Source organism: Sapajus apella, unplaced genomic scaffold (assembly GCF_009761245.1).
Source record: "Sapajus apella isolate SASKATOON/1434 unplaced genomic scaffold, GSC_monkey_1.0 scaffold16, whole genome shotgun sequence".
Taxonomy (NCBI): domain Eukaryota; kingdom Metazoa; phylum Chordata; class Mammalia; order Primates; family Cebidae; genus Sapajus; species Sapajus apella.
The window spans coordinates 20475142-20503019 of NW_022436956.1; the positions used below are offsets into that span (position 1 = coordinate 20475142).

The 27878-nt window shown below is 37.9% G+C and overlaps 1 protein-coding gene across 1 annotated transcript; it reads right to left on the reverse strand.

Annotated features, from left to right (window-relative positions):
* Positions 1–244: 244 nt before the first annotated feature.
* Positions 245–27878, reverse strand: NXPE2 (neurexophilin and PC-esterase domain family member 2). Its single transcript, XM_032285463.1, is given in 5 exon segments — positions 245–956; positions 1340–1558; positions 3290–3351; positions 9062–9795; positions 26055–27878. Coding segments are annotated over 5 exon segments (1686 nt in total). The 5' UTR covers positions 26190–27878; the 3' UTR covers positions 245–420.

The window sequence follows — 27878 nt, forward strand, 5'->3', positions numbered from 1 at the left end:
GGAGGCTGAGGTGGGCAGATCACCTGAGGTCAGAAGTTCAAGACCAGCCTGGCCAACATAGTGAAACCCACCTCTACTAAAAAATACAAAAATTAGCCAGGCATGGTGGCAGGAGCTGGTAATCCCAGCTACTTGGGAGGCTGAGGCAGGAGAATCATTTGAACCTGGGAGGCAGAGGCTGCAGTGAGTCGAGATCATGTCATTGCACTCCAGTCTGGGTAACAAGATTGAAACACTATCTCAAAAATACAATATAATAAAATAATAAAAATGGCTTAAATAGTAAATTTTATGCTATATAACTATAATGAAACTTTTTCAAATTTAGTTTCCTCAAAACTTGTATTGCATTAAACTATCTTTGCTATATATGTAAGATCATCTATAGAAAGTGGCAAGTGCTATTTTTATATTTTTCCTCTAACAAATGTAGTTTAAGAACATGCCAATCTGATTCTGAATCACGTAATCAGGCGGATGGGCATTATTAGTGCAATATGCAATTGTCATGTCCCAGGCATCAATAATGCCCACATTAAGATTCACAAAAATATCCCTTATGATAAGATTCTGAATATAGCCATGAAAGTCACTAAACATCTCTGCATTTTGATGTAACTCTCTGGTGTTTTCAGTTTTAAGTATCACCTTGGTCTCTGGGCTTCGCAAGAATAGACGTTCAATGGCCTTTTGAATATTGATGGCCCTACGGATGAAAATGTTGATGGGAAAGGGTCTAAAGTGCTGGCCGAGGGTAATGACAATGGCCGTGTTTTGGTCTCCTGCTACCCGGTCAATTTCCCGCGGGATATAGTTTTCATCTTTCACTGAGAATAGCTTTTTGGTAACAAATGGATGTCCATGTTTTTTCCACTGAATCAAAATATGTCTTTCAACATCCAGAAGAACATGTGTCTTAAAGATCCCAGCTCCATGATGATCAAAATATTTTAAGGCTGATGGAAGACAAATCAATAAATCTTTTAACAAAAGGAAAATGATATAACTTTCAACTGCACACAACACGTATAAAATTCAAACCAAGATCACTTCTAACTACAATTCATTGCTGCCTATATAGGGTTGATAATTTTACCAGGTGCATTACAATCTTAACAAAATCTTGAAATTTTTATGAGAATATATGATGAGGAAGAAAAATATTAACACTTGTGAATGAAAAGATAAAAATTAAATTTTTAATAAAATCCTGAAGGCAAAAGTTTGGCAAATTAAATAAAATAATAAAATAAATATTAGAAAAAAAAAGAAAATAATTTTAATTATTATTTCAAAACCTTCAAAAGTAAAATATTATTTCAAAATATAAATTAAATACATACTTTTCACAGCTTTTGTAAGTAGTAAATCCACTGACGCAGTGTTGAATCTCCCATGAGATAAATAAGTTTTCTTTCCAAGCAGTCATTTATATTTTTTGTTTCATTGAACTTGATCTGTTTACAAAATGCTGTAATCCACATTTTTTTCAAAGTATAACCACTGGGGAAAGGAGTCTTCATTCCAATCTGGCAGTTCTTTTTTATGTTCTCGCTCTCTGGAGATACAAATTTCCAGAGTAAGTAACTTTTATTACCACAAATCATTTTGGAAACATGTTCTTCATTCTTGCCTTCGTTTTCCTCTTTTTCCTCCACCTTTCTCCTCAGCACTATTTTGCCCTCCTCTCTTCCACAAATATTTATTTAGTAAGATCACGTTAAAAGGATGAATTAAAAGTTGTCACTGAATAGTTTTCCTTGGAGTGGGGATCAGTTGACTCGTGCATTTGCAATGTCTCCCTGGGCTCCACCTTGTCCCCAGAGCCACTCTGCTGTGGAACAGCCAGCCAGAGTCAGGAGGCAATGTGTGACCGTGAAATAGCAGGACACAGTGGCCCCGACAAATATTACACCAATGACATTGGCCTCGCTGAACTGTAAATCTCATCTTCCTCAAACTACATCTCCAGGAAAAGAAGCTTGAACGTGTTTATGAAATGAGTGTCACACATTGTTTATTTTGTGTGTCCCAGAATCATCTTCTCTGGCTAATAATTTTTTTAAATCCTCAAATCTTAGTTGTGTCTAGAACTGAATGTAATATTCTCACTGTGAGTTCACTAACACAGAAAAGGGTAGGATCGTGACCTCCCTCTTCTGAACACTCCTCTATTCAAATAGCCTAAACTGTATTTACTGACTCCTTTTGAGGTTTTCCCCCAGGCAAGTTTCTGAGACCACTTTTATATTCACCACTTAATATGCACATCTTCTTTGTCATCTACCTGCATTGTTGGGGTAAGGCGTATATATTTAGGGACTTATATTTATTCATATTGAATTACATCAGATTTGTAATTGGCTTCAAAAATTACAGTCTGGTACTTATCTTCCAAGAAACTACCTGGCTTTACTAGAAATTACTGTCCAGCCAAGAGGGAAACAAAAGAGGTGTTATGAGCATTCAAGTTGCCTCAAGAGTCTAAGAACTTTCTTCAGTGTAAAAGTTGGGTGTGAATGACAGTTGCCCTAGCAGAGAAGGGATCTGTCTTCTTCATAGATTGTGAGCTTTAAATCTGGGTTCATGATTTATTTGTATTTATGTTTTCCACAGGATCTAGCAAAGTTCTTTGTACACAGTAGGTCCTCAGTAAACATTTGCTGAATGCATGAAAAGGGGTAATGAGTAAATGTTATACCTCATTGATTGTTATAATGGAAGTCCTTTGCTTTACTTTAATTTTGAAATTCACTCTATTTCCAATGTAGCAGAAACATCACATCTATGAATGAAATGGTTTTGTGTTGACAATTAAAGTTCGTGTTATTAAACTGAGAAAAAAATTCACAAAAATGTCTAGTTCATAGAACTTTACGTAAGATGGCTTGGCTAAATGAGAAATTAGAAACCACCAAAGAAATGTCCTAACTCTGAATCTGTGCAGCTCATCTGAGACATTTTCACATAGCACCAGCACCTGATCATTGGCTCTGGAGGAATAAATCTCAAATTTAAATACAAATAGCCTGTACATTTTGGGAAGGTACCACTGAAATTAATGGTTTCCCTAGCCTTTTATATCTGACTTGGGGTGAAAATTGGTTTAAATTGACATGAAAATAATTTTCAAGAATAAAATCCCTTCTCTAAAACCCAAGGAGGTTGATATAATTTGTCCCAGGAAATGAGAGATCAAATGGTTAATGTGGAATAAATATCTCTAAGTAAGCACGTCCTTAAAGTGAATAAATTGTGATCATGGCAGGCAACAACACTCCAGACTTACTGTTACATGGTACGACTTCAATGGGGGTAAAGTTCTTCATCATTTCAACTCCCATGTTGGACCTGCAAGAAATGGAAAAATAAATTAGCTTAATGTCTACCCAGATAATAAAGTAAGAATCACTGGTTTAGATGGGTTAAACCACTCTTGTCCAAATGCCTTTTCTCCATTATTTTGATATATTTAAGATATCCTGGGGAAGTAAGTGGGTCAGGATCCTGGAAAGCTCTTCCTTTGCCAATGGCAGGTAATCTAGAGATCCAAAGAAAGTCACTCACCCTCCATGTGCAATCTATCAAATCTATCTAATATCTATCTATCTATATCTCTATATATATATATATATTTATCTATATATCTATCTATATATGCTTCTTTTAATTTTACCTTCTAAATGGCTCTCTACCACAAACCATCCTCTCCACCTTTTCCATCTGTAGTAATTCAGGCCCTCATCAACGTTTTCCTAGGCCAGTGCTTCTCAAACTTCAGTGTTCATCAGAATTACCTGCAGTACTTACTACAGCTCCAACTGCTGAGACTCACCCCCAGAATTTCTGATTCAATAGTTCTGGGGCAAATTCTCAAGAATTTCGTCTTCTATAATAATAAGCTCTTGGGCAAACCCAAAGTCAGTGGTTCAGGGACATTACTTTGAGAATCCTGTTCTAGATTATCATAATACTATCATTCTGCCCTTTTGGTTTATCCCACCTAAATAGAACCTCCATGCTACCTGTTTTATTTCCCCTACATAAAATGTTTCCATGACTTTCTGCCATCAATGTGCAGGAAAACCTCCCTAACTACCACAAAAACCTCCTGTCCGATGAAGGATGAAGCTGTCTATGTCACCAGATTCATCTTCATCTACTCTTCACCTTCATGAGTTCCCAGGAGTCTATTTTTCATAGTCTGTTATCTCCCTCAGGTAGGAATCAAGTCAATATTATTCACTATAACATTTCAAGTGCCCAGCACAGTGAGCTTCACCTCAAGGTATCAGTCCCAATGACTATAGTGACTATATCTGGCCAAGCTGAATTCATTCTATCAGAATGAAATCCATCTGGGGGGAGGTATGCCCTTTCAGAGCCAGAGCCACAGAAACCTTCAAGAGGGATAGAGAAAGTACTTTCTAAGATTGAAAAGAATTTCCTGAGTCTCAGGAAATGAGTTTTTGAGTCAAGCGAGGATAATATCCCCTTCATCAAGAAGGCCAGAGAACTGAAGAACTGAGTGATCAGGGTGGCTAGATGTGATGGCTGCATGGAGTGGTGGAGTCATGGGAGACAGTACTAGGGCCCACTGACTTCAGAATAAGGCCAACTGAGAATCCAGTTCTGACTCTGCAACTCAACTGGATATGTGACTTTGGCCAACGTATTTAATATGCCTAAATTTCCTCATCTATAAAATGAGCATAATAATAGTCACTCCAGAGTCTTTTATGGAGGATTAATGTTGTAATATAAAGGAGGCATCTAAATATACGTTGACATATAGTAGGTGCTCAACAAATCATTGCAGTTATTATTATTGAGGATCCCATCAGACCTATTTTTGGCACAAGACTAAGGTTTGTCTCTAAGAAATTGGAGCCTGACCAAACCTCTATTCTCCCATACCAGTCTCAGGTAAGGCTGAGGATAACAACAGAGATCAAGACCTGGCTACCTTGTAAATTTGGTTACCAAAGAAAGTTTGATGCTACATTAAAATTAGGATTAAAACTACGTATTAATGGTATAAAGAAATTCATCTTAATGTCTCCTGTTTTTGTAATTGTGTATGTGCATTAAATTTTAAAAAGGGGTCTATAATTAATTAGACCACAATAGTAACTAACAGAATTGTGAACAATTGTGTTACCTATGTGATGTCTTCTCCTATGGTAACCCCTCATTTATTTTTTTATCATGATTATCCATAAAACTCTCAAAAAGCAAAAGACTTTTTTTTTAATTTGAAGAAATAAATATCTTAGGAAGCAACATTTCTGATTCTGCAGCCAGGGTTGGGAGAGAGAACTGAAGTGGGAAAATGTATTTCCAGTCGTCCCTCAGTATATGCGGGAGATTGGTTCCAGAACCCCCACCGCATCTATGAAAATCAGCATATGAAAAGCTCAAGTCCTGCATTCAGCCCCACAGAGCCCAAGTATGTGAAAAGTCATCTCTCCATAGATGTAGGTTTTTGCCTCCTGTGAATATTATATTTTTGAACCACATTTGGTTGAAAAATCTTTGGATATAAGTGGATTTGTGCAGTTCAAATCTGGGTTGTTCAAGGGTCGACTGTACCATGTTACAAATGAAACAGAAACTGGCTTAGTCCTTGTACTGGTGAGCAGGAAAGATGTCGAAGAACTGGGCTTGGGTCTAGGAAGGGGCCCTAGAGCTTAGCAATAGAATGGTCCATGAGACTTCTTGGATATGTAATCAGCTGTTCCTTGCATATGCACTACATCAACTGTAAGGAGACGGAAATCTCTCTTTCCATGCAGTGGGGGGAGAAGAACTTGATAGCTTGAATAGAGCAGGGGATCTGGGACGGACTTATATCTACTGGGAAATAAAGCAGGTTACTATCATGATTACCGTCATGAGCACAACACCCTTGAGAAGCATGATTAAGATCCAAAATATGTGCCTGTCTGCCAGACTAGGAACTTTGGATTTCCTGAAACACAGTCAGGAACTGTGCAAGGATGGTACCTCCAACTCGGGCTTCATTGAGGACTACCTCAAGAGGGTCCAGCTGTAGCCAACATGGAATATAGAATCAGGCACTGGTGGCCCCTGCCCTTAGACCTAAGACATGGTTCTGAGACCTTCAAGGCAGGAAGATCTTTATGTTTCTATGATCATTTTTCCTTTGCTTCATAAACATTTATTTTTAAAATCCCAGCTTCTTTTAGCTGAGCCATAGGGGATAAAGAGATTTTTCCATACCTTGATCAGGAAAATGTAAAGAAGTGAAGGTGATGTAGGAGTGAAAGGGAGAGCCTGTAGTGAGGTAGGGCCAGTTGTACCCAGCCCTCTGTGTCATCATAATGCTTACATTGGATTTGAACTCGAATTTCCAAGATATTGTGCTATCCTGGAAATATGCCCTTTTGAACACATATAAGAAAACTAAAGCATTTCTATAGCAGCAGTTCCCAAACTGTGGAACGAAAATCTCTTTAAATGATCCATAAAATAAGTGGTCTATTGTTGGGATACACTCAGGGTGGCTGGCAAAATATTAAGGAAAATATTAGGGAAATGATAAGATATAGTCTCAAACCATTTGCAAGGCTGAAAGGTTTTCATAACTTGTAATAATGGAACAGGCTGAAGGTGGCCATTAGGAATATTAGGTCATAGGGTAAAGATTAGGGATAAGAGAAGCTTCCCCAGTTAAGTCTGTTTACCCTACATTCCTTTGTCTCTACTCAACTAGCTTGTTTACTCATGTAAACTTTGTGCCCTATGGGCCTCTGGAGCGGAGGTCAACCAGGGAAATTACCCATTAATGGCATTTGCTCTGGGCCCCAGAACCAAACCTTTTATCATTCGTAAAACCACTCTTTTAACTACCCAAAGCATGTTGACTTAGAAACTGTTATTAAATCTATGCTGAATAAATGTGAGGAGAAACAGCTAGTGGGGGCTTGGGTAGCTGCAATTGCCCTCTGAAAGCAGCTGATGACCTCCCTAGCCCACTCGTTCACTGTATTCTGTGTTTGAGTATATTTATTCATCCATCATGGAGTCAGGGTTTGCAGGACAGGACCCCCCACCAGGTGTGATAAACATCTCAGGTGGTTACTCTGACATGACCATCATCATAGCCTGTAGCCAAATAAATTTGGGAAATGCTCTATGCTATAGTCTTGCTTGAAGGGATACATATTAAAGTTTCTGAGAAGTCCTGCTGCAACGAAAGTACTCTAATTATTTCTCCAGATTGTATTATTTCACTTATATTTTTATTCAACAAATAGTTATTCAGAACTTTCTCAGTGTCAGGCGTTGTGCTAGGCCTGTGAGACAAAATACTGGCCCTCGATGACTTCCTGACAGACACAGATGACTTCTAAGGCCCTGCCTACCTATCTCATCTTCTCTATTCCTCACGTCCTGCATTCCAGCCTCACTGCACTCCACCCCCACCATGGTTCCTGGAACATTCCAACATACTCTTGCCTCAGGTCCTATTCCTTCTCTTGAGAATGATATTTCCCGAAAATTCACATAGCTTACTCCCTCACTTCACTCAGGTTGCTGCTCAAAACAGGCCTTACCTGATCACCATTTTAAAACATCATCAGTCATCACATTTGAAACCCTTACTCTTATGACTTTCTAATATAAATCTGTTTATTTACTTTTTGTCCTTCTATCCCACTGGAATGTTCATTCCCAACACCTAGTGCTGTGTCTGGACTACAGAAGGTACTGACTACTTATAAATTAAAAGAATGGGCTGGGCATGAAGGCTCATGCCTAAAATCCCAGCATTTTGGGAGGCTGAGGTGGGCAGATCACCTGAGCTCAGGAGTTCAAGACTAGTCTGGTCAACATGGTGAAACCTCATCTCTACTAAAGATACAAAAATTAGCCAGGCATGGTGGCAGGTGCCTGTGATCCCAGCTACTCGAGAGGCTGAGGCAGGAGAATTGCTAGTACCCAGGAGGTGGAGATTGCAGTGAGCTGAGATCACACCACTGCATTCCAGCTTGGGTGACAGAGACTTGGTCTCAAAAACAAAAAAGTAAATGAATGGTGAAAAGTAGTTAAAACGTAATGCTCTGCGGAGCTTACAACTTAACAGAGGATATTAAATAGAAATTGGAAAATTAATAATGTAATAAGAATTACATTAGGGAAGAACAAAATGCTACGGGAAGAATATAGGACTAGTACTTCACCCAGGGATGTGGGATGTTTCCTGGAGGAAATGATATCCAAACCAAAGCCTGCGAAATGCCAAAGGTGAGAGGACGTGGTCCATTTGTGAAATAAAAGGAGTTCCATTGACCGACAGAGAGCAAGGCTGCATGAAGGTGGGACAAGAGGCTGCCAAAGGAGGAAAGTCCTTGTAAACAGATTAAAGAGCTTAAATTTCACCCTTAGAGCCATGGGATCATCTTACAGCTTTTAAGTAGGAAATAGTAAAAGACATAACTGCATTTCAAAAACATTAGCCTAGGTGCAGTGTGGAGAATGGATTTGAAGAAACAAGACTGAGGGCAGAGAAATCAGCTCTAGAGATTGTTGCAGTGATCTGAGATACAATGACAGCTTATGCAAGGAAAGAGGCAATAGCAGTAGACAGAAATGGCTGGGTTCAAGACTTAGCTGGGAGGTATAATATCTAGAACGTAATGATTCACTGGATGTAAAGGGTAAAGCTGGACTGAACAATGATATCATTCACTTTTTTTATTGCATAGCATCTATTAATACACTATAGGATTTGTATTCCATGGAACACATTATAGAAAACATAGGTCTATAAAAAATTACTGAACCTGGAAGTATTGCACACCATGGAGAACTATAGGTCTATATTAAGTGCTTATATGCCTGTCAGCAAATAGTTCTAGAGGTGACTTGTATGGGCCCCTGTGAACACACTACAAGCTGAACTGACTCAGAGGACCTAATTATAATTTAGTCAACATAATTGACATGATACAAAAACTTGATTAGGCAAAACTACTAGGCAGGGTCTCGTTGGATACCTCTTTTTATCTATTATTGTATTTGAAAGCCTCTTTACCTGTGGAAAAGGCTCCATTCTTCCTTGCTAAGATAGGAAATATTTCTTGTCCTAGTGGTCATATGGGTCAGAGCCTCACAGGGCATATGTTGAGGCCTCACACAGTAGAAGGCTTCTTGGTCTCTGTCATCCAAGTACTGGCACAGTTCAGCATTTGTGTTTAGGGTCAGGCCACATTCAGTGAAAACATTGGAGGTTCTGTTGGCAAACAGGCCAATAAAGATGACCCTATCACAGCCTTGGTTCCTTGCCCTCCAGAGAGCTGATGCCCCTTCACTGGGGTGGATGAGCAGCAGAGACAGGGAGACCTGGCCCTCCCAGAACAGACTGAAGCTGATCAGGTAGGTGCCATTGTTGAAGTCAGTCACCTTTCCTGAAGCACCTGCCATCAGAGTTGGGGAGGAGATCCTGGCCCTCAGGAAATCTCCGCCATATTGCTTCCTGCGTCCCAAGTGGTCCCTCACCTCCAGCAGGATGTCCAGCTGGTCCCCTCTGCAGTACGTGTCTCGAGGGTTGAGGATGGTGGCTGTGCTGTGTGTGGCGCTGGTGGTGGTGTTCACATGGGTGAAAGGTCTGGGTGGGATCTGCTGGTCTAGTTTCTCCATGATTTCCTTTATTCTCAGTTCAGTCTTTTTTGGTGAAACTGCTGGACACAATGGTGCTTCAGAGCGTGACAGTTTTTTGAAGATGTTCCCTTGGTTCAGGGTAATATGGTTTTCCAAGCTGAACAAGAACTGAAATATTGAAAGGTAAAATAATATATTATCAGCAAATAATAGGGCTTGCTTTTCAATATAAATTACTATGGCTTATTTTACATCTTTCAGTGTGATAAATTAAATATCAAAAATCAATACTAATTGGTTTTTGGTTATGGAATCATCATAATTGGTTTCAAATCATCAAAATTGGTTTCCATATAGTGTGACTTCCTCTCCTGCCAGGAGATGGCTTCCTTTAGGAGTCACTGGCTTAAAAATTAACTAGATATAATAAATATGTATTATTTTATGGTTCAATTTTAGAGTTTTTCCTTTTGCTATCCCCTCACTTGACTTTTCTTTTTAAAAATCATATTATCATTTTCTGTATCAACAAGGCAGACAACAGAGGATGATGTGGTACGTTTCATGTGCAGTGGGAAAGAATGTATATTCCACTGTTGTTGGAGAAAGTGTTTTATGAATGTCAATCAGATTTAGTTGAAGGGTTGTGTTCACTAGTTCTTCTATATTTTTGCTGACCATATTAGTTTCATGGGGCTGACATCACAAATCATCACAAATTTAGTGACTTAAAACAACCTAAATTTATTCTCTTATAGTTCTGGAGGACAGAAGTCTGAGATCAAGGTGTCAACAGGGTGAGTTCCTTATGGAGGCTTTGAGGAAGAATATATTCTATATGTTTCTCCTAACTTCTGGTGGTTGCCAGTAATCCTTGGTATTCCTTGGCTTGCAGATATTTTACTTCAATCTCTGCCTCCATTTTTATGTAACCTTCCCCACTGTGTTTATTTTTCCCTCTTCTTCTCTTAAAAGGATGTAGGATCCCCCTTAATCCAGGATGATCACATCTTGAGCCCCTTAACTTATTTACATCATCAAAGAGTCTTTTTCTAAATATAGTGGCACTTCCTTATCCATGGTTTTAGTTACCCACGGTCGAACATGGTCCAAAAATAGATAAGTACAGTACAATAAAATATTTTAAGAGAGAGAAAGAGACAGAGAGAGAAACTGCATTTATATAACTTTTATTACAGTATGTTGTTACAATTGTTCTATTTTAGTTATTTTTGTTCATCTCTTACTGTGGCTAATTTATAAATTAAACTTTATCATAGGTATATATGTATAAGAAAAAACAGCACTTACACCATATAGGGTTTGGTACTGTCTGCGGTTTCAGGTATGCACTGCGGTCTTGGAACATATATTCAGTAGATTTAAGGGGGACTACTGTAGGTCATGTTCAGGGGTTTCAGGTAGACTAATTTTTAGGGGGCCATCATTCAACCCACTAAACTGACTTTCTCTCTACATATTTTATCAATTACTCAGAACAATGTTAATGTTGTTGACTATGATTCTGAATTTTCCTTTCTTTTTATTTATATATGCTTTTCTTCAAATATTTTGCAGCTCTGCTATTAGATGTACATACATGTATTGGTTGTTACGTATTTTGGGTGAATCGTCACCTTTATCATTACATAATGATCTCATTTGTTCTTGGTAATTTTCCTGGTTCTGAAATCTACTTTGTCTGATATTAGTAAATTCATACAAGCATTATTTTGTTTAGGATTTGCATGGTATATCTATGTTTGTCATTTTACTTTTAATATACCTATATCTTTATATTTAAGACGGATGCTAGCTTATGGTTGATTTCTTTTCTTTTTTTTTTTTTTATATGGAGTCTCACTCTGTCACCTAGGCTGAATTGCAGTGGCATGATCAGGGTTCACTGGATCCTTGACCTCCCAGGCTTAGGTGATCCACCCATCTCAGCCTCCCAGGTAGCATGAGCCACCAGCACCTGGCTATTTTTTGTGTCTTTTGTACAATTGGGGTTTCACCATGTTGTCCAGGTGAGTCTTAAACTCCTGAGTTCAAGCAATCTGCCAGCCTCAGCCTCCCAAAGTGCTAGGATTACTGATATGAGCCACTGTGCCCAGTTTGATTTCTTCTTTTTTGTACATTCTGACAGTCACTGTTTTATCATTAATGTGTTTGGACTATTTATATTTAGTGTTCTTATTAATATGCTTTAAGTCTACCATTTTAATAATTGTTTGCTCTTTGTTCTCTCCTTTTTTTAGTCCTGATGCCACCATTTTTAAATGTCTCAGAACTCTCTGTTTTCCTTAACAAGGAGAACAAGGGGAACTATGTCACCAGAGCCTAACCAAGTTGGGTTTTACCAAAACCTGATCAACCTGGGGTAAGGAAAATACCCAAACCCAGCTGCCCTCTGGCTTTCTTATCTCACCTAAGGATTGATGTGGGTATAGGAAAACAGGAGGCTGACAAACACGAAGGTCACAGTCTTAGGGCACAAGCTCACTAAAATACTGAGACTAAATCGCAGCACTACAGAAAGCTTCCCCTCCTGCACATCTTACAACCAATTCAATAGGAATCCTGCATAGAAAAAGAGGATTATATTGAAAAGCACTGCAAGCCTCAGACTCTATTTAAAAAGAGGTCTCTAGAAACACCCCAGGATAAAGCCTGTAGGAGAAACATAAACATGGGCATTGGAGGAAATTGTAGCCTCTGACGCAATATCTACAGTAAACAGTAAACACAGTCTAACTCCTAACCACATAAACATAAAAGCTCAGCTCCAGTTTACCAACTACATCATGTCCAGATTTCAATAAAAATTACAAGGCACGCAGAAGAAAAATAAGTGCCATCTAAAGGGACAATGCAATCATCGGAACCAAACTTAGTTATAGTAGCGATTTTGAAATTATCAGGCCAGGAATTAAAATAACTATGATAGAGGCATTAATACTTAGGGCTCTAACAAAAAATATACACAACAAGAGAAAAAGATGGGTAATGTATGTAGAGACATGGCAACTCTAAGAAACAATCAAAACAAAATGCTAGAAATCAAAATCACTGTATCAGAATAAAAAACACCTCTGATGAACTCATGAACAGACTGAATGTGTCATGTAAAAAATAAGGGAGCTTGAGGGTATGTCAATAGAAACATCCCAAACTAAAAACAAGAGGAAAAGCAAGAAAAAAAGAACAGAATATCCAAGAACTGCGGGACAAATACAACAGGTATAAATATACATAATGGGAAATACCAAAAGGAGAATAAAGAGAAAGGGACAGAAAAAAATATTTGAAGAAATAATGACAAATTTTTCCAAAATTAATAGCAGATACCAACTGCTAGATCCAGGAAGCTCAGAGGGCACCAAGCAGGAAAAATACCAGTCTACATCTAGGCATGTCATATCAAATTTCAGAAAAATCAAAGACAAAGCATAAAATTATGATAGAAGCTGGACAGGAAAGAAAACTTTACCTATTGAAGAACAAGGATAAGATATTGATGTCCTCTTCTTCAAAACCTGTGAATATGTTAAGTTACATGGCAAAAGAGAACTAAGATTGAAGGTGTAAATTCTGCTTGCTAATTAGCTGACCTTGAGATGGGGAAGATTATCTTAAATTATACAGATGAGTCAAATGTAATTATAAGAGTCTTTAAAAGTAGAAGACAGAGGCAGAAAAGGAAGAACCAAAGAGACAGCAGTGTGAAAAAGATTTAGCCCAGTGTTGCTCCATGTTGTTTTGAAGATGGAGAAGTCAAGGAAAACAGATTCTCTCCTAGAGCTTCCAGAAGAAAATGCAGCCTTGCTAATACCTTGATTTTAGCCCAGTGAGATCCATTTTGGAATTCTGGCCTCCAGAAGTCTAATATAATAAATTTGCATTGTTTAAGCCACTAAATTTGTGGTAATTTGTTATAGCAGCAATAAAAAACTAATATAATAGCTGTTTTAAGTCTTTGATAATTCCAGCATCTATGTTACCTCAGGGTTTTGCCTGATTTCTATTTCTTTCTTGCAAGTTGTGGTTTTCCTGGTTCTTCATTCTCTAAACAGCTTTAAATCATATCCTAGATATTTTAACTATTATGCTATGAGATTCTGAGTCTTGTTTAAACTCTAATGATAATTTTGATTTTATTTTTAAAACAAGCATGTGATTTAGTCAGGTTAAGTCTGCAAGTTTCAGTACACGTTTTGTGGGGTTTGGTTACAGGTCTGTTCAGTTCTCAAAGACTTCACTGTATAATTTGAATCTGTTTTATGTGTGTGGAATCCAGTGGTCCCGTCTGTAATTAAATTCCCAAAGCCTTTCGTGGGCTATTTAGAGAAAGATTGACACCTGCTAAACTCAGAGTTGAGCCCAGGAGTTCATTAACCACTTTGTGGGACAGCTCTTTTAAGCTTCATCTTTTCCACAATCTCCCTAACACTTCCCCATTCTCTGAGGTGTCCATTATTGGTCCTCCAGCCAGAAATACGGGGCAGGAAGAAGGTTTCCCATCTTGAAGGAAAACTCTAATATGCTTCCCTAGGTTACCTGTAGCACCTGGGACCAGGTGGGAATATTTTTAAAAGGCTCAACAAAGGCAAAGTGTGCACCACCTGGAGTTCTAAACACTTGAAGAAAATAGTGTTTGTATAAGATTCAGTATAGAATGAGGTCTTTAAACTTCAACAGAAGTATAGTAAAGAGAAAAAACCTTTTTATTGAGATAATTGTAGATTCACATGCAATTGTCAAGAAATAGCAGAGAAATTGGAGGGATCAAGATGGCTCACTAGACACAAGTATTGTGTGCCTCCTCCATGGAGAAGAGCCAGATTAGTAAGTAGATGGTCATATTCTGAAGAAACTAACTAGTAGAGAGTGCTTGGATTCATCAGAAAAGAGACAGGAAGCATCAGAAGTAAGTAAGGAGAGGATTTAAAGTAGCTTGCCCAGCTAGGAACTGACAGAGTGAGAGCAAGGAAACAGTAAGAGAAAAATCCCCAAAGCTCTAAAATAGGCTTTAATGATCATGGCTACAGGAAAAACCATCACCTGGCCCTCATGTTTGACATATAGAGTTGCCTAAAGATGACACAGAAACGTCGCTAAAGAAAGGGAACTCACACGGAATCCCACAGGCATCCAAGCCTGGAGCAGCCTCAGCTGGAAGCCATTTTGAGAGACTAGATACCGGGTATCTGTAGGCATGGCTATAGCTGCTGCACCATTCTAAGAAGGAAGGGGGAGAATGGGTGCACTCACACAGCCCTGGAAGCGTACTTGCCACCCTGCAAAAGACTGCTGTGAGACTGAGACATAAGTGGACTGCACTCTCCACAGCTTCCTGCCGTTGTTAGTTGCCCGAGAGGGACTCCCTCCTCTTGAGCCACAAGCCCACAAGTGACACCATTTTGAGCATTTAAAGACATTGTTTGGCCGCTTGGCAGTGGTGGCCACAGCAGGCATTTTAGGCTTAGGCCAGAGATTGCAGCATTTGCTTTGGAAAGGCAGAAGGGCACCCACAGTCAGATTGAGCAGTGAGTGCAGAGAGTTCCCCGGCAGTAGGCATTGAAATTAGTCTTTTTCCTGTCACAGGCCTGGAGCAGGAGGAGAGTTTCTGAAGCCAAGGTTTCTCCTGGGTGGTGAGGCTTGTAGCCAGGGACAGCTTTGCAACCTGGAACCAGTTCCTGTGTGTCAATCCTGGTATCCCAGCCTGCTCCTATAGCCATTTGAGGGACAGTGCCCCATTAGCTCAAAGAAGTAGAAGGGAGGCAGACCCCACTTTTCCTGGAGATCTAACCCTCAGCACTATCTGTCCCTAAGGGAGGAGGAAGCACAGTTCACCAGAGCCCACCTTGGGTCAAAACAAAATGCAAGCGTGGGACCAGCCGCTAAAGGTGGCATCACCAAAGCCCAGGAATGGATGTGAAGAGGGGGTCATCTCTCACCCCACCTTTCTTCTCAGTGTACTGAGAGTGCAGAGTTAGCAGCAGCTCTTCTTATCAGGACATGGGGAGCATGGGCTGAAAGAGACACCTTCTCCAGTGTCTCCACCACCACTGAAGGTGAGCGTGTGCTGAGAGAGGGCATGTTTCATACTTCTCAAATTGTCTCTGTCCCTGCCCCTAGCTTCCATCTCCTACTCTTAAATGCCACACACTAGACTGTAGTGTAAATTACATCACCAAAGTCACATTGCTACAAAAAGCATTATCTGAGAAAGCCACTGCAACCTATCTGCAACCAAGGAACCCATTATGAGCCTATGCACCCAGAAAGCATGAAGTAACAAAGCCAATTATCATACACAATATGCATCATAGCAATACCTCCAAGAAAAAAAAAAAAAGAAAAAAATCAAGAATCCCATCCAAATGACAGCAAATTCAAAGAAAAGAAAAGAAGAAGAAGTGTCAGCTCTTTCAGAAGAGAAGGAACTAATGTGAGAACTCTGGCAATACAAAAAACTAGAGTGTTTCATCACCTCCAAAGGATGCCATTCACTCCCAAACAATGTATATTAACTAGAATGAAATATCTGAAATGACAGATATATAATTCAAAATGTGAATAGCACGGAAGCTCAACAAGATTCAAGATAAATTTGAAATTCAACACAAAGGAGCAAGAAAAATGATCCAAGGTTTGAAAGATGACATAGCAGGACTAAGAAAGAACCAAACAGGCCGGGCAGAGTGGCTCATGCCTGTAATCCCAGCACTTTGGGAGTCCGAGGTGGGTGGATCACGAGGTCAGCAGATGGAGACCATCCTAGTCAACATGGGAAAACCCTGTCTCTACTAAAAATACAAAAATTAGCTGGGGTGGTTACATGTGCCTGGGGGTAGTGGCATGTGCATGGCATAATCCCAGCTGCTCGGGAGGCTGAGGCAGGAGAATCACTTGAACCAGGGAGTTGGAGGTTGCAGTAAGCTGAGACCATGCCACTGCACTCCAGACTGGTGACAGAGTCAGACTCTGTCTCAAACAAACAACAACAAAAAGAACAAAACATAACTTCTAGAATTAAAAAAATTACCACAGGAATTTTAAAATATAGTTGGAAACCTTAACAATAGACTAGACCAAGCAGAAGAAAGAATTTTATAGATCAAAACAGTTTTTTGAATCAACCACTCAGACAAAAATAAAAAGAATTTTAAAAAATGAACAAAACCTTTGAGAAATGAGTGATTATGTAAAGTGATCAAATCTATGACACATTGAAACTTTTGAGAAAAAGAGAAAGTAAGCAACTTGGAAAACTTATTTGAATATAGGAAAACATCCCTAATCTTGCTAGAGAGGCTGACATGCAGATACAAGAAATCCAGAGAACGTCCCTGAGATACTATACAAGGCAAGCATCCCCAACGTGCACAGTCATCAGACTATCCAAGGCCAATACAAAAGTAAAAATCTTAAAGACAGCTAGAGAAAAAGGTCATATTATCTATAAAGGGAAACCCATCAGACTAACAGCAGACTTCTCAGCTGAAACCTTACAAGCCAGAAGAAATTGAGGATCCATTTTTAGCATTATTAAAGAAAAGAAATGCTAGCCTAGAATTCCATATCTCACCAAACTAAGCTTCATAAATGAAGAAGAAATAAAGTATTTTCCATACAAGTATTTGTTAAGGGAATTCATCACCACCAGACCAGCTCTACAAGAGAAACATCTTTTTTAGGAGTTCTACATATGGAAATAAAAGAATGTTACTTATTACCACAAAAGCACACATAAGTGCATAACCCACAGATCCTATAAAGCAACTTCTCAATTGAAACTACAATGCAACTAGCTAACAACACTATGGCAGGAACAAAAACTCACATATCAATATGAAGTTTGAACATAAATGGCCTAAATGTTCCACCTAAAAGACACAAGTGGCAAATTGGATTAAAAAACAAGACCCATTCTTCTACTATCTTCAGGAGATTCATCTCACATATAATAATACCTATAGGCTCATATTAAAGGGATAGAGAAAGATCTGTGACACAAATGGAAAATGAAAAAGAGCAGAGTTTGTTATTCCTATATCAGATAAAATAGACTTTAAATCAACAACAGTTTAAAAAGGACAAATAAAGGTATCATATAATGATAAATGGTTCAATTTAATAAGATGTAACTATCCTAAATATATATGCACCTACCATTGGAGCACCAATATTTATAAAACAATTACTCTAAATCTAAGAAAAACTTTGACAGCCGCGTGATAAAACTGAGGGACTTCAACACCCTACTGACAGCATTAGACATACTACTGTAGCAGAAAACTAACAAAGAAACAAAGAAATTCTGGACTTAAATTTGACACTTGACTGAATAGACCCAATAGACATGTACAAAGTATTCCACCCAACAACCACAGAATATACGTTCTTCTCATCTGCACATGAAACATATTTCAAAGACATCAAAATCATACCACGCATCTACTCAGACCACAATGGAATAAAAATAGAAATCAACACCAATAGGAACTCTCAAAATCACACGAATATATGGAAACTGAATAACTTGTTCCTGAATAATTTTTGGGTAAATAACAAAACAAAGCCAGAAATTTTAAAAAATTGAAACAAATAAAAATAGAGACAAAACGTACCCAAATTTCTAAGATGTGACAAAGGTAGTGTTACTAGGAAAGTTGATAGTGCTAAATGCCTGCATCAAGAAGATAGAAAGATCTCAAATTAATAACCTAACTTCACACCTAAAGGAACTAGAAAAACAAGAACTAGACTGAAAGCTAGGAGAAGAAAAAACTAAAATCAAAGCAGAGCTAAATGAAATTCAGACCCCCCCAAAAAATACAAAGAATCCACAAAACAAAAAGTTGGTTATTTGAAAATCTAAACAAGATCAATACACCACTAGCTAGATTAACAAAGGGAAAAAGAGAGAATATCCAAAGAAGCACAATCGGAATGACAAAGTTGACATCACAATCAATCCCACAGAAATACAAAAGATCTTCAGAGGCTACTGTGAACATTTCTATGCACACAAACTAGAAAATCTAGAGAAAATGAATACATTCCTGGAAACACACAATCTCTCAGGATTAAATCAGGAAGAACAGAAATCCTGAACAGAGCAAAAATTACTAATGAAGTTGAATCATAATAATTTTTTTAAAAAACCTATCATGCAGAAAAAGTCCTGGACTAGATGGATTCACAGCTGAATTCTACCAGATGTACAAAGAAGAGTGGTACCAATCCTACTGAAACTATTCCGAAAAATTGAGGAGAAAGAACTCTTCCCCAACTCATTCTACAAAATCATTCTGATACCAAAATCTGGCAAAGACACAACACCAACAACTAACTTACAGGCCAACATTCCTGATGAATATAGATGCAAAACTCCTTGATAAAATACTAGCAAACCAAATTTAGCAGCACATCAGAAGTTAATTTGCCACAATTAAGTGGGCTTTATTTCAGGGATGCAAGGATGGTTTAACATATGCAAATCAATAAATGTGATTCACCACATAAACAGAATTAAAAACAAAAACTCTATCATCATCTCAATAGATGCAGAAAAAGCATTCAGTAAAATTCAACACCGCTTTATGATAAAAACTTTCAACAAGCTAGACATCAAAGGAAGATACCTCAAAATAATGACAGCTATCTATGACAAACCCACAGCCAACATCATAATGAACAGGCAAAAATTGGAGGCATATTCCCTAAGAGCTGTAACAAGGATGTCCATTCTCACCACTCCAATTCAACATAACTGGAAGTCCTAACAAGAGTAATCGGACAGGAGGAAAAAATAAAAGGCATTAAAATAGGAAAACAGGAAGTCAAATTATCTCTCTTCATTGACAATTCATTATTCTATACCTAGAAAACCTTAAAGATTATGCCAAAAGACTCCTAAACCTGATAAACAGGTTTTTAGCAAAGTCTCAAGATACAAAGCTTATATACAAAAATTAGTAGCATTTTTATAAACCAATAATGTTCAAGCTGAGAAAATATCAAGAATCAAATCCTATGTACAATAGCTACAAAAAATACCTAGGAATACATCTAACCAAATAGGTGAAAGATCTCTACAAGGAGAACTACAAAACATTGATGAAAAAAATCGTGGAGAACACAAATGGAAAAACATCTCATGCTCATGGATTAGCAGAATCTATATCATTTAAACGTCCATACTGCCCAAAGTGGTATACAGATTCAATGCTATTCCAATATCAGTTTTCACAAAATTAGAAAAAAAAAAAACTACTCTACAATTCATATGGAACCAAAAGAGAGCCCAAATAGCCAAGGCATCCTAAGCAAAAAGAATACAGCTAGTGGCATCACATTACCCAACTTTAAACTTCACTGCAAGGCTACAGTAAACAAAACACCATGATACTGGTGCAAAAACAGGCATATAGACTAATGAAACAGAATTGAGGCCCCTGGAATAAAGCCACACATCTATAACCAACTAATATTTAATATAGTCAACAAAAATAAATGATGGGAAAAGGATAATGTATTCAATAAATGGTGATGGAGAAACTGGTTAACCATATGTAGAAGAAGAAACTTGGATCCCCACCTCTCACCATATACAAAATATTAACTCAAAAAAGGGTTGAAGACTTAAATGTAAAGTCTTATAGTTTACATTTACATATGAAAATAAAAATGTAAATTTTTATTTTCAAACTATAAAAATCCTAGAATAAAATCTGGGAAATATTCTTCTAGACATTGGCCTAGGCAAAGAATTTATAACTAAGTCCTCAGAAGCAAATGTAACAAAAACAAAAATTGACAATTGGGACCTAATTAAACTAAAGAGCTTCCGCACAGCAAAAGAAACTATCATCAGAGCAAACAGACAAGCTACAGAATGGTAGAAGATATTTACAATGTATTCAACAAAGGACTACTGCCAAAAATCTATAATGAGCTTAAACAAATCAACAGGAAAAACACAAATAATCCCAGTAAAAAGTGGGCAAAGGACACTAACAGATATTTCTCAAAAGAAGATATACAGGTGGCCAACAAACATAAAAAGTGCTCAACATCATGAATCATCAAAGATATGCAAACCAAAACTCCAGTGAGATACCATCTTACACCAGTCGAATGGCTACTATTAAAAAGCTGAAAAATAACAGATGTTAATAATGTTGCAGAGAAAAGGAATTTCTCACACACTGTTGGTGGGACTGTAAATTAGTTCAGGCATTGTGAAAAGCAGTTTGAATATTTCTCAAAGAACTAAAAATATAATTGACATTCAACCCCGCAATCCCATTATTAGATATATACCCAACGGAAAATAAATTACTCTACCAAAAAGTCCTTTGCGCTTGTATGTTTATTGTAGTGCTATTCACAATAGTAAAGACCTGGAATCAACCCAGTTGCATATCAATTGTGGACTGAATAAAGAAAATGTGGTACGTATACACAATGGAATACTACACAGCCATAAGAAAGAAAATCGTGTCCTTTACAGCAACATGGCTGCAGTTGGGGGCCATTATCCTAAGTGAATTAACACAGAAACAGAAAACCAAATACCGTATGTTCTCACTTATAAGTGAGAGCCAAACATTGGGTACATATGGACCCAAAGATGAGAACAATAAACAGTGGGGATTCCAAAAATGGGGAGGGAGGGTGGTGAGGGCTGAAAAACTACCTATTGAATACTATGTTGACCACTGGGCAATGGGAGCATTAGAAGCCCAAAGCACGGCATCATGCAATATACCCAAAAAAGAGACCTGCAAATGTACCCCTGAATCTAAAATTTTAAAAGCCATAGAAGTATTTAGAAAAAAATAGATTATAGAGAAATCTCATGTACCCTTTACTGAGTTTTTTTCAATGGTAACATCTTGCAAAAGTAGTAAAATATTCCAACCAGCATATTGAAACTGACAGAGTCAAGATACAGAACATTTCCTTTCCTTCATGTTGCTGTTGTATAACCACGCTTACTATTCCCTCACCTTCTCCTATTCCTTAATTAACCTCTGGCAACCACTTACCTGTTATTTATTTCTATGGTTTTGTCATGTCAAGAATATTATGTAGCAGAATTATGCAACATATGAGCCATAAATATGAGCAAGGAAAAACAAAAAGTTTTGTGCTAGACCCTTAAAATTAGGCAAAGAAGGGGAAAGTCTCTTTAAAATCATAGTAGCAGGGCCTGGATCAGCATTTAATGCTCAATTTCACGTTAGGCCCAGTTGTCTCATTATTTAATAACCTGTTTCTCTCTCTCTCTCTCTCTCTCTCTCTCTCTCTCACGCGCGCGCACACACACACACACACACACACTAGAATTGCCATAGACGAAACGCTTGCATCTCCCCAAAATTCATGTTGTAACCTAATCTCCCGTACTGCTATAGATTGAATATTTGTGATTCCCTCAAATTTATATGTTACAACTTTAAATATGATGGTATTAGGAGATGGGACTTCTGGGGAGGTGATTAGATCATGGGGATGGAACCCTCATGAATAAAGTTAATGCCATTACCAGAGAGCTCCTTTGCCTATTCCATCATATGAGTACACATGAAGAGATAGCCGTCTATGAACAAGGAAGCAGGCCCTCATTTGACACCAAATCTGTTGGTGCCTTGATCTTGGACTTTGTAGCTTCCAGAACTATAAGCAGTAAATTTGTATTGTTTGTAATCCACTCAGTCAGTGGTTTTAGAACAGTATAAAGATCAGGGTTTTATACACATATACACACACATTTCAAATACATATATTTCAAAGATTTATATATATTAAGAGATATACTTTTTTTTCAGAAGACCCTAAGATATCTTGTTCTCCATGATATATATCTGACCAACTATCACCAATGACTACATAACCCTCCTCTTCTCTGTCATTTTTTGACCAACTGGATTCTTTTACTGATTTACAGAAGATCATGAAGAACTTGGTTTCTAGTCTTAATCACTAAACGTCTTGACATCCTCCAGATAGACTTCAAAATCCATGGAGGCAGTTCCTCCTCCAATACCTAGATCTCTGCTTCTGAAGCTTCTTGGCATTAGAGGCTGATCACTTAGTGATTCAACTTCCTGTCACACTGCCAAACATGTGTAACCACACCTTTTCTTTTCTACTTTCTACTTTCTTCTATTAGCCTTTTTCCATATGAATTAAAATGTATTCAAGTGTCTCCCATATTAGAAAAAGGAAAATTTTTTTAGCTTCTGACTCCCTCTTTAATTGCTAGCATAACCTCACGTGTTCCCCACCCCCATCGATTCAGTTTCTCAAGAGTCCTCTTCCATACTGTGTACACCTTCTCTGCTACCACTCACTCCTCAGACCAGTGCTTATTTTGTTTCTTGGGGTTATATCACTAGCAACTTTTTTTCTCACTATATAGCTCATCCAAGGAAATGTCACAGACTACAATGACTTCAGCTGCCATTTGCATTCTGATGTTTCCTAAATCTATTTTTCTAAGCCAGATCTTTCCCAGCATCAGATCTATATATTGAAAATCTCCACTTGGTTGACCTAAAAGGACCTCAAACCTGGACTGTTCATATATAAATCCATCATTTATCTTCCAAAACTGTTTCTCCCATTCTGGTTAATACTTCAGTAAATGATATCACCAGTCATGCAGTTGTACAAACCTGGAAATGTAACTCCTGGTCAAACTTACCTCTTCACCTCCCGCAGTCAATCACTATTACTGTCAATTGTAGCTCAAATTCATTAACTTTTCTCCATCCTCATTGTTAGTAGCTTATTTCAGGCCACCATTACCTCTCACCCAGATCACTGAACAGTCTTTATTTTGTTATTTACCAGTTATTTATTAAGCATCTACTATGTACCAGAGACTGTTCTAGGAACTCGTGATACCAATAAATACTTATAAAAATCCTCAACTCCATAAAGGTTGCTATATACTAGGTCAAGATAGACAATAATCAATGAACATAATAAATGAGTAAATTATATAGTCTTTCAGAAAGTGAAAAGTGCTAGTGCAAAAAAAATTCAAACAAGAAATAATTGTATGGTAAATTCAGTCCTAGAGTAAAATGACTGGTTGTTGAAGATAAAGGGACGTTCAGGAAAAACAAGAAAGTTCAAGCATGTCATGAACAGTGTGAGTAAGTGACAATAAGAGGATTTATTTAAAAACTCAAAAACTCTTATATGATCAAGTTGTCTATGATTAAAGAGAAATTATAATGGTCTTTCTAGAGATTGGGTTTGATGTAGAAAACACACACAAAAGAATAGAATTTGCTAGAACAATGAAATTTTCTAAAGGGGTTGATTTATTCTTAATAAATTATAAGAGATTTAAATTGTTTTATTTTAATCCAAAGTTCAACTTTTATTGTATCTGATGGGTTTTGGGTTTTCTCTCCCCTTTTAAAAGGCATGGAATAGTGACACTACCCTTCAATTCATTTTCAGTTCATAAAAGGTTTTTTTTTTTTTTTTTTTTCTTGCTTGGGTTCTGTTTTTTGTGGTCTGACACTAACAATATTTTCTTAAAGGTCTAAAGGAAATGTCTTCTTCCAACATAATATTCTGTATACTGGAAAAGGTCTTTTATTTTGCCTTTTGGTAGCTGGCCTAACAGATTTTAAGTTTTATCAAAATAATTACTATGTCATTATTATTAAATTTGGTTTGCTCAGGAAAAACTGAGATTTAAAAAAAAAATTTAGTTAATGTGGTTACATCCTTGTATCTTCCTGTATGTACTTTTAAAGTCCTTGTGACATTGATATACAGGGCTTTGACTTCTGGATCTAAAAAGAACACCAAGTCCTGCTAAACTTAAACACTGACAGCAATTAATGCCTCATCTTCAGGCCTGGTAGAAGATACCAATCAAAATTTACTGCATTTCTGAGACACAGGGCCAGAAATTAAAGTTATTCAACTCCTCAAGGCCCAGGGTCTATCTTGAAAGAGGTGGGCATGTGAGATTGTAAGGGCCAATTTTGAAAGATAAAATAAGTTCAGTTTCTCTATAAATTAATCATTAATGTCAAAGGCACACTGATGCAAGACCAGCATGTGTGCCCTTATGTCAAATTAACAAGGCTCAAACTGAGATTTCAGTAGTTCTGGAGTATGGCTCAGGAATCTGCATTTTACCCACAGGTATACATACAGGTATTCTAGGCAGAAGGCTCCCAGACCTCTCTTTGTGAAACACTAATATTGGTAGTGAACGGGACCCGAGCATATAAATTAAAAGTTACCAGCATAGAGGAGAAGAGGATCAGAGGAAGAAATCTAGAGAACATATACTTATAGAGCGAGCTCTGAGGGTATTTTTTTTAACAGTTCATACTATTGGCTGAATGCCTTAGACTGTGGTGCTTCCTGTTTGAAGCTTGGAGATAAGGCTGCATTAGACAAAGGTTAGAGAGACGCTTTTACTTAATTTAATTTATTGCATATTTATTTATTTATTTATTTATTTTAAGATGGAGTTTCACTCTGTCACCCAGGCTGGAGTGCAGTGGCGTAATCTCAGCTCACTGCAACCTCCGCCTCCCAGGTTCAAGCAATTCTCCTGTCTCAGCCTCCTGAGAGGCTAGGAATAGAGAGAGGCATGCACCACAACAACCGGCTACTTTTTGATATTTTTGGTACAGACGGGGTTTTACCACATTAGCCAGGCTTGTCTCGAACTCCTGACCTAAGGTGATATGCCCGCCTTGGCCTCCCAAAGTGCTGGGATTACAGGCGTAAGCCACCACGCCTGACCAGAGAGACACTCTTAAAGGTATTTGGGTTCAAATGTAAAAGGAACACTAATGGCTAAACAAAGGAGTTTGTTCTGTATACTGTCATTAGTGAAAGTGTTTGATCAGGACCAGAAGATGATGAAAGCAGAGTTTTTGAAAGATTATGTTTGTACTAAATGATTTGGAAGAAAAGAAACTAGAAGCAAGGTGAGTTAAGAAAAACTTACAAAGGGAAGAGCCAAAATACACTATACTAAACTACTTAAAGAATAAGAAAATCCATGTGAAGACAGCAGAAGACTGAAACAAAGACATAATTAGTTTGAAGTCTCAAAAGCCAAGGGAGGAGGAGAGAATTTTGAGGCTGGATGGTTACAGTGCCAAGTAGTACAGAGATGGCACAAATCCATGTGCCATTTAAAAAAAAAAACAAAACAATAATAATGTATACATTGCCATTTTAAAAAGCGATAATAATATATGCATTGCCAAAGGGATTTATGCTGAACAGGGAACCCCTTCACCACATTCTCCTGCTAAAATAATATGCTTTTAACCTTTCATTCTTGCCATGATAAAGGGGATCGTTCAAATGAAGTCACTATGATGTTCTGTGAAACTCTTAAAAAGGGAACTTCCTACCTTTGTGTGGTCTTTTGAAGCCAAGTAAATAACCCAGAAAATTAATATAAATATCAACATCAGTAGTAATTTTCGAGCTGTGGCATTTGGAAACAAAGTGAGAATCCTATAAAAGAGGACAGGAGAAATAATCATATTAAATCAAATAAACACAACATGGCTCTGTACACTTTGGTTCCTCTTCAGTAATTTCTAGAACGAGGTGATGTTATCCTAGGTTTTCAAAAAGTTCCTTTATAAGTTCTATTGTCAGTCAGAAACAAAGTGTTTCCCTGAGGCAGGGAACAAAACTCTAAGGACTCCTGGTTTCTGACGCTCAGGTTAATTCTTTGGATTTAGAATCACATCACATACTGGGACTTGTTTTCTCGTTGAGATCTCAGCATGAACAACAAGGTTTTAGATTGTTTACCAGAAAAAACAGTCCCCCACTCCACCCTGCTGTGTCCTCTAGTGAGTCCTCGTCTCTAAATCTCTCTCTGATACACACACACACACACACACACACGCACATGCGCACACACCTGTGTTGTCTGGTGCCCTCTGTCCCTGGTCTTATCTGCCTCCAAGAACTTCATTATAAACCTCCCATTTACTTTTTCAGGCAGCTCGTTGCCACCTCAGGTTATCTCCTCAAGCCAAAAGAGTTGATAAACACTGCCAAAAAGAGTAAAAGTTATAGTCTTTTAAAAAGCTCAGTGTTGAGTGGTTACAATTTTAGTGTTAGTTTTTTAAACCCACGACCCCAAAAGTATGTGGCAATGAGCTAAATTATAGCAATCTTTACCAAATGTTTTTGACCAGGACCCACAGTAAAAAATAAACAAACAAACCAACCTTCCCTCCCCACAAAAATACCATGTCAAACCCCAGTACAGGACACATGAATGCATACACACACAAACACACACACACCCATACACACCCAAAAAGTCTCATAAAACAATACTTATCTACACTACATGCAATGCACTATGATTTTTTTCTAGTTACTCTTTTATTCCATTCAATTGTATTCTGTTGTAAAAGTATTTTTGTGCCCCCAAAAAACAATTTTACTATCCTTTAAAGGGTTGCCTCATATCGTTTAAAAAACACCAAATGGTCTATAGTCCTCCCCTCCCTTCCCTGTCATTAGCCTGCCAGTAAGAGTTGGAAAGTACCACACCTATAGATGAATATTTTCTCCATCATATTCTCATGTTCTCTCATAGGAATTACGGTTGTCCAGAGACTCTCCTTGATTAAAGCAGTCTTTGCATTTATTTTAGGGTTGGAGTTTCCCTATGAGCTTCATTGATCAAAAGCTGAAATGCTATTTGTGGCCGCAGCGTGCCACCTGGAATCATAAACCTCCCTTTTGATGATCTGTTCCTGCCCACCCCACACGACAGAGCCAGAAGAAAAAAGCCACGAGGAAGCTCTGAAGTTTGTTTTTAGAAACTGGACATCTAATTGCAGCCCTGGGTCACCTTCGGTTGAGGCTTTACATATTTATAGACAGAGTGCACTTCCCTTGCTTATGCCTTTGTGTGGATTAGTCACCTCCACAGTAGCAAGAAAAGTAACAGAGAAGTCAGAAAGAAGCAAAACAGAAGCCCTGAGTCCATAGTTCCTGAAGGCCTGAGAATTGATTCAGCTGGGTCCTCCCAATTTTTGGAGTGCTTTCTTTGTAAACTTTCTCTTACTGTCAACCATTTCTTTGTTTTATTTTGTTTTTTGTTTTTGCATCAGAGGCCTTGCCTGGGAGCAGTCGGCACTAGGTAGCAGGCAAGCCAGCCAGCACGAAATAAGTAGTTTTAGGGGAGTAGGCAGTACATTCTT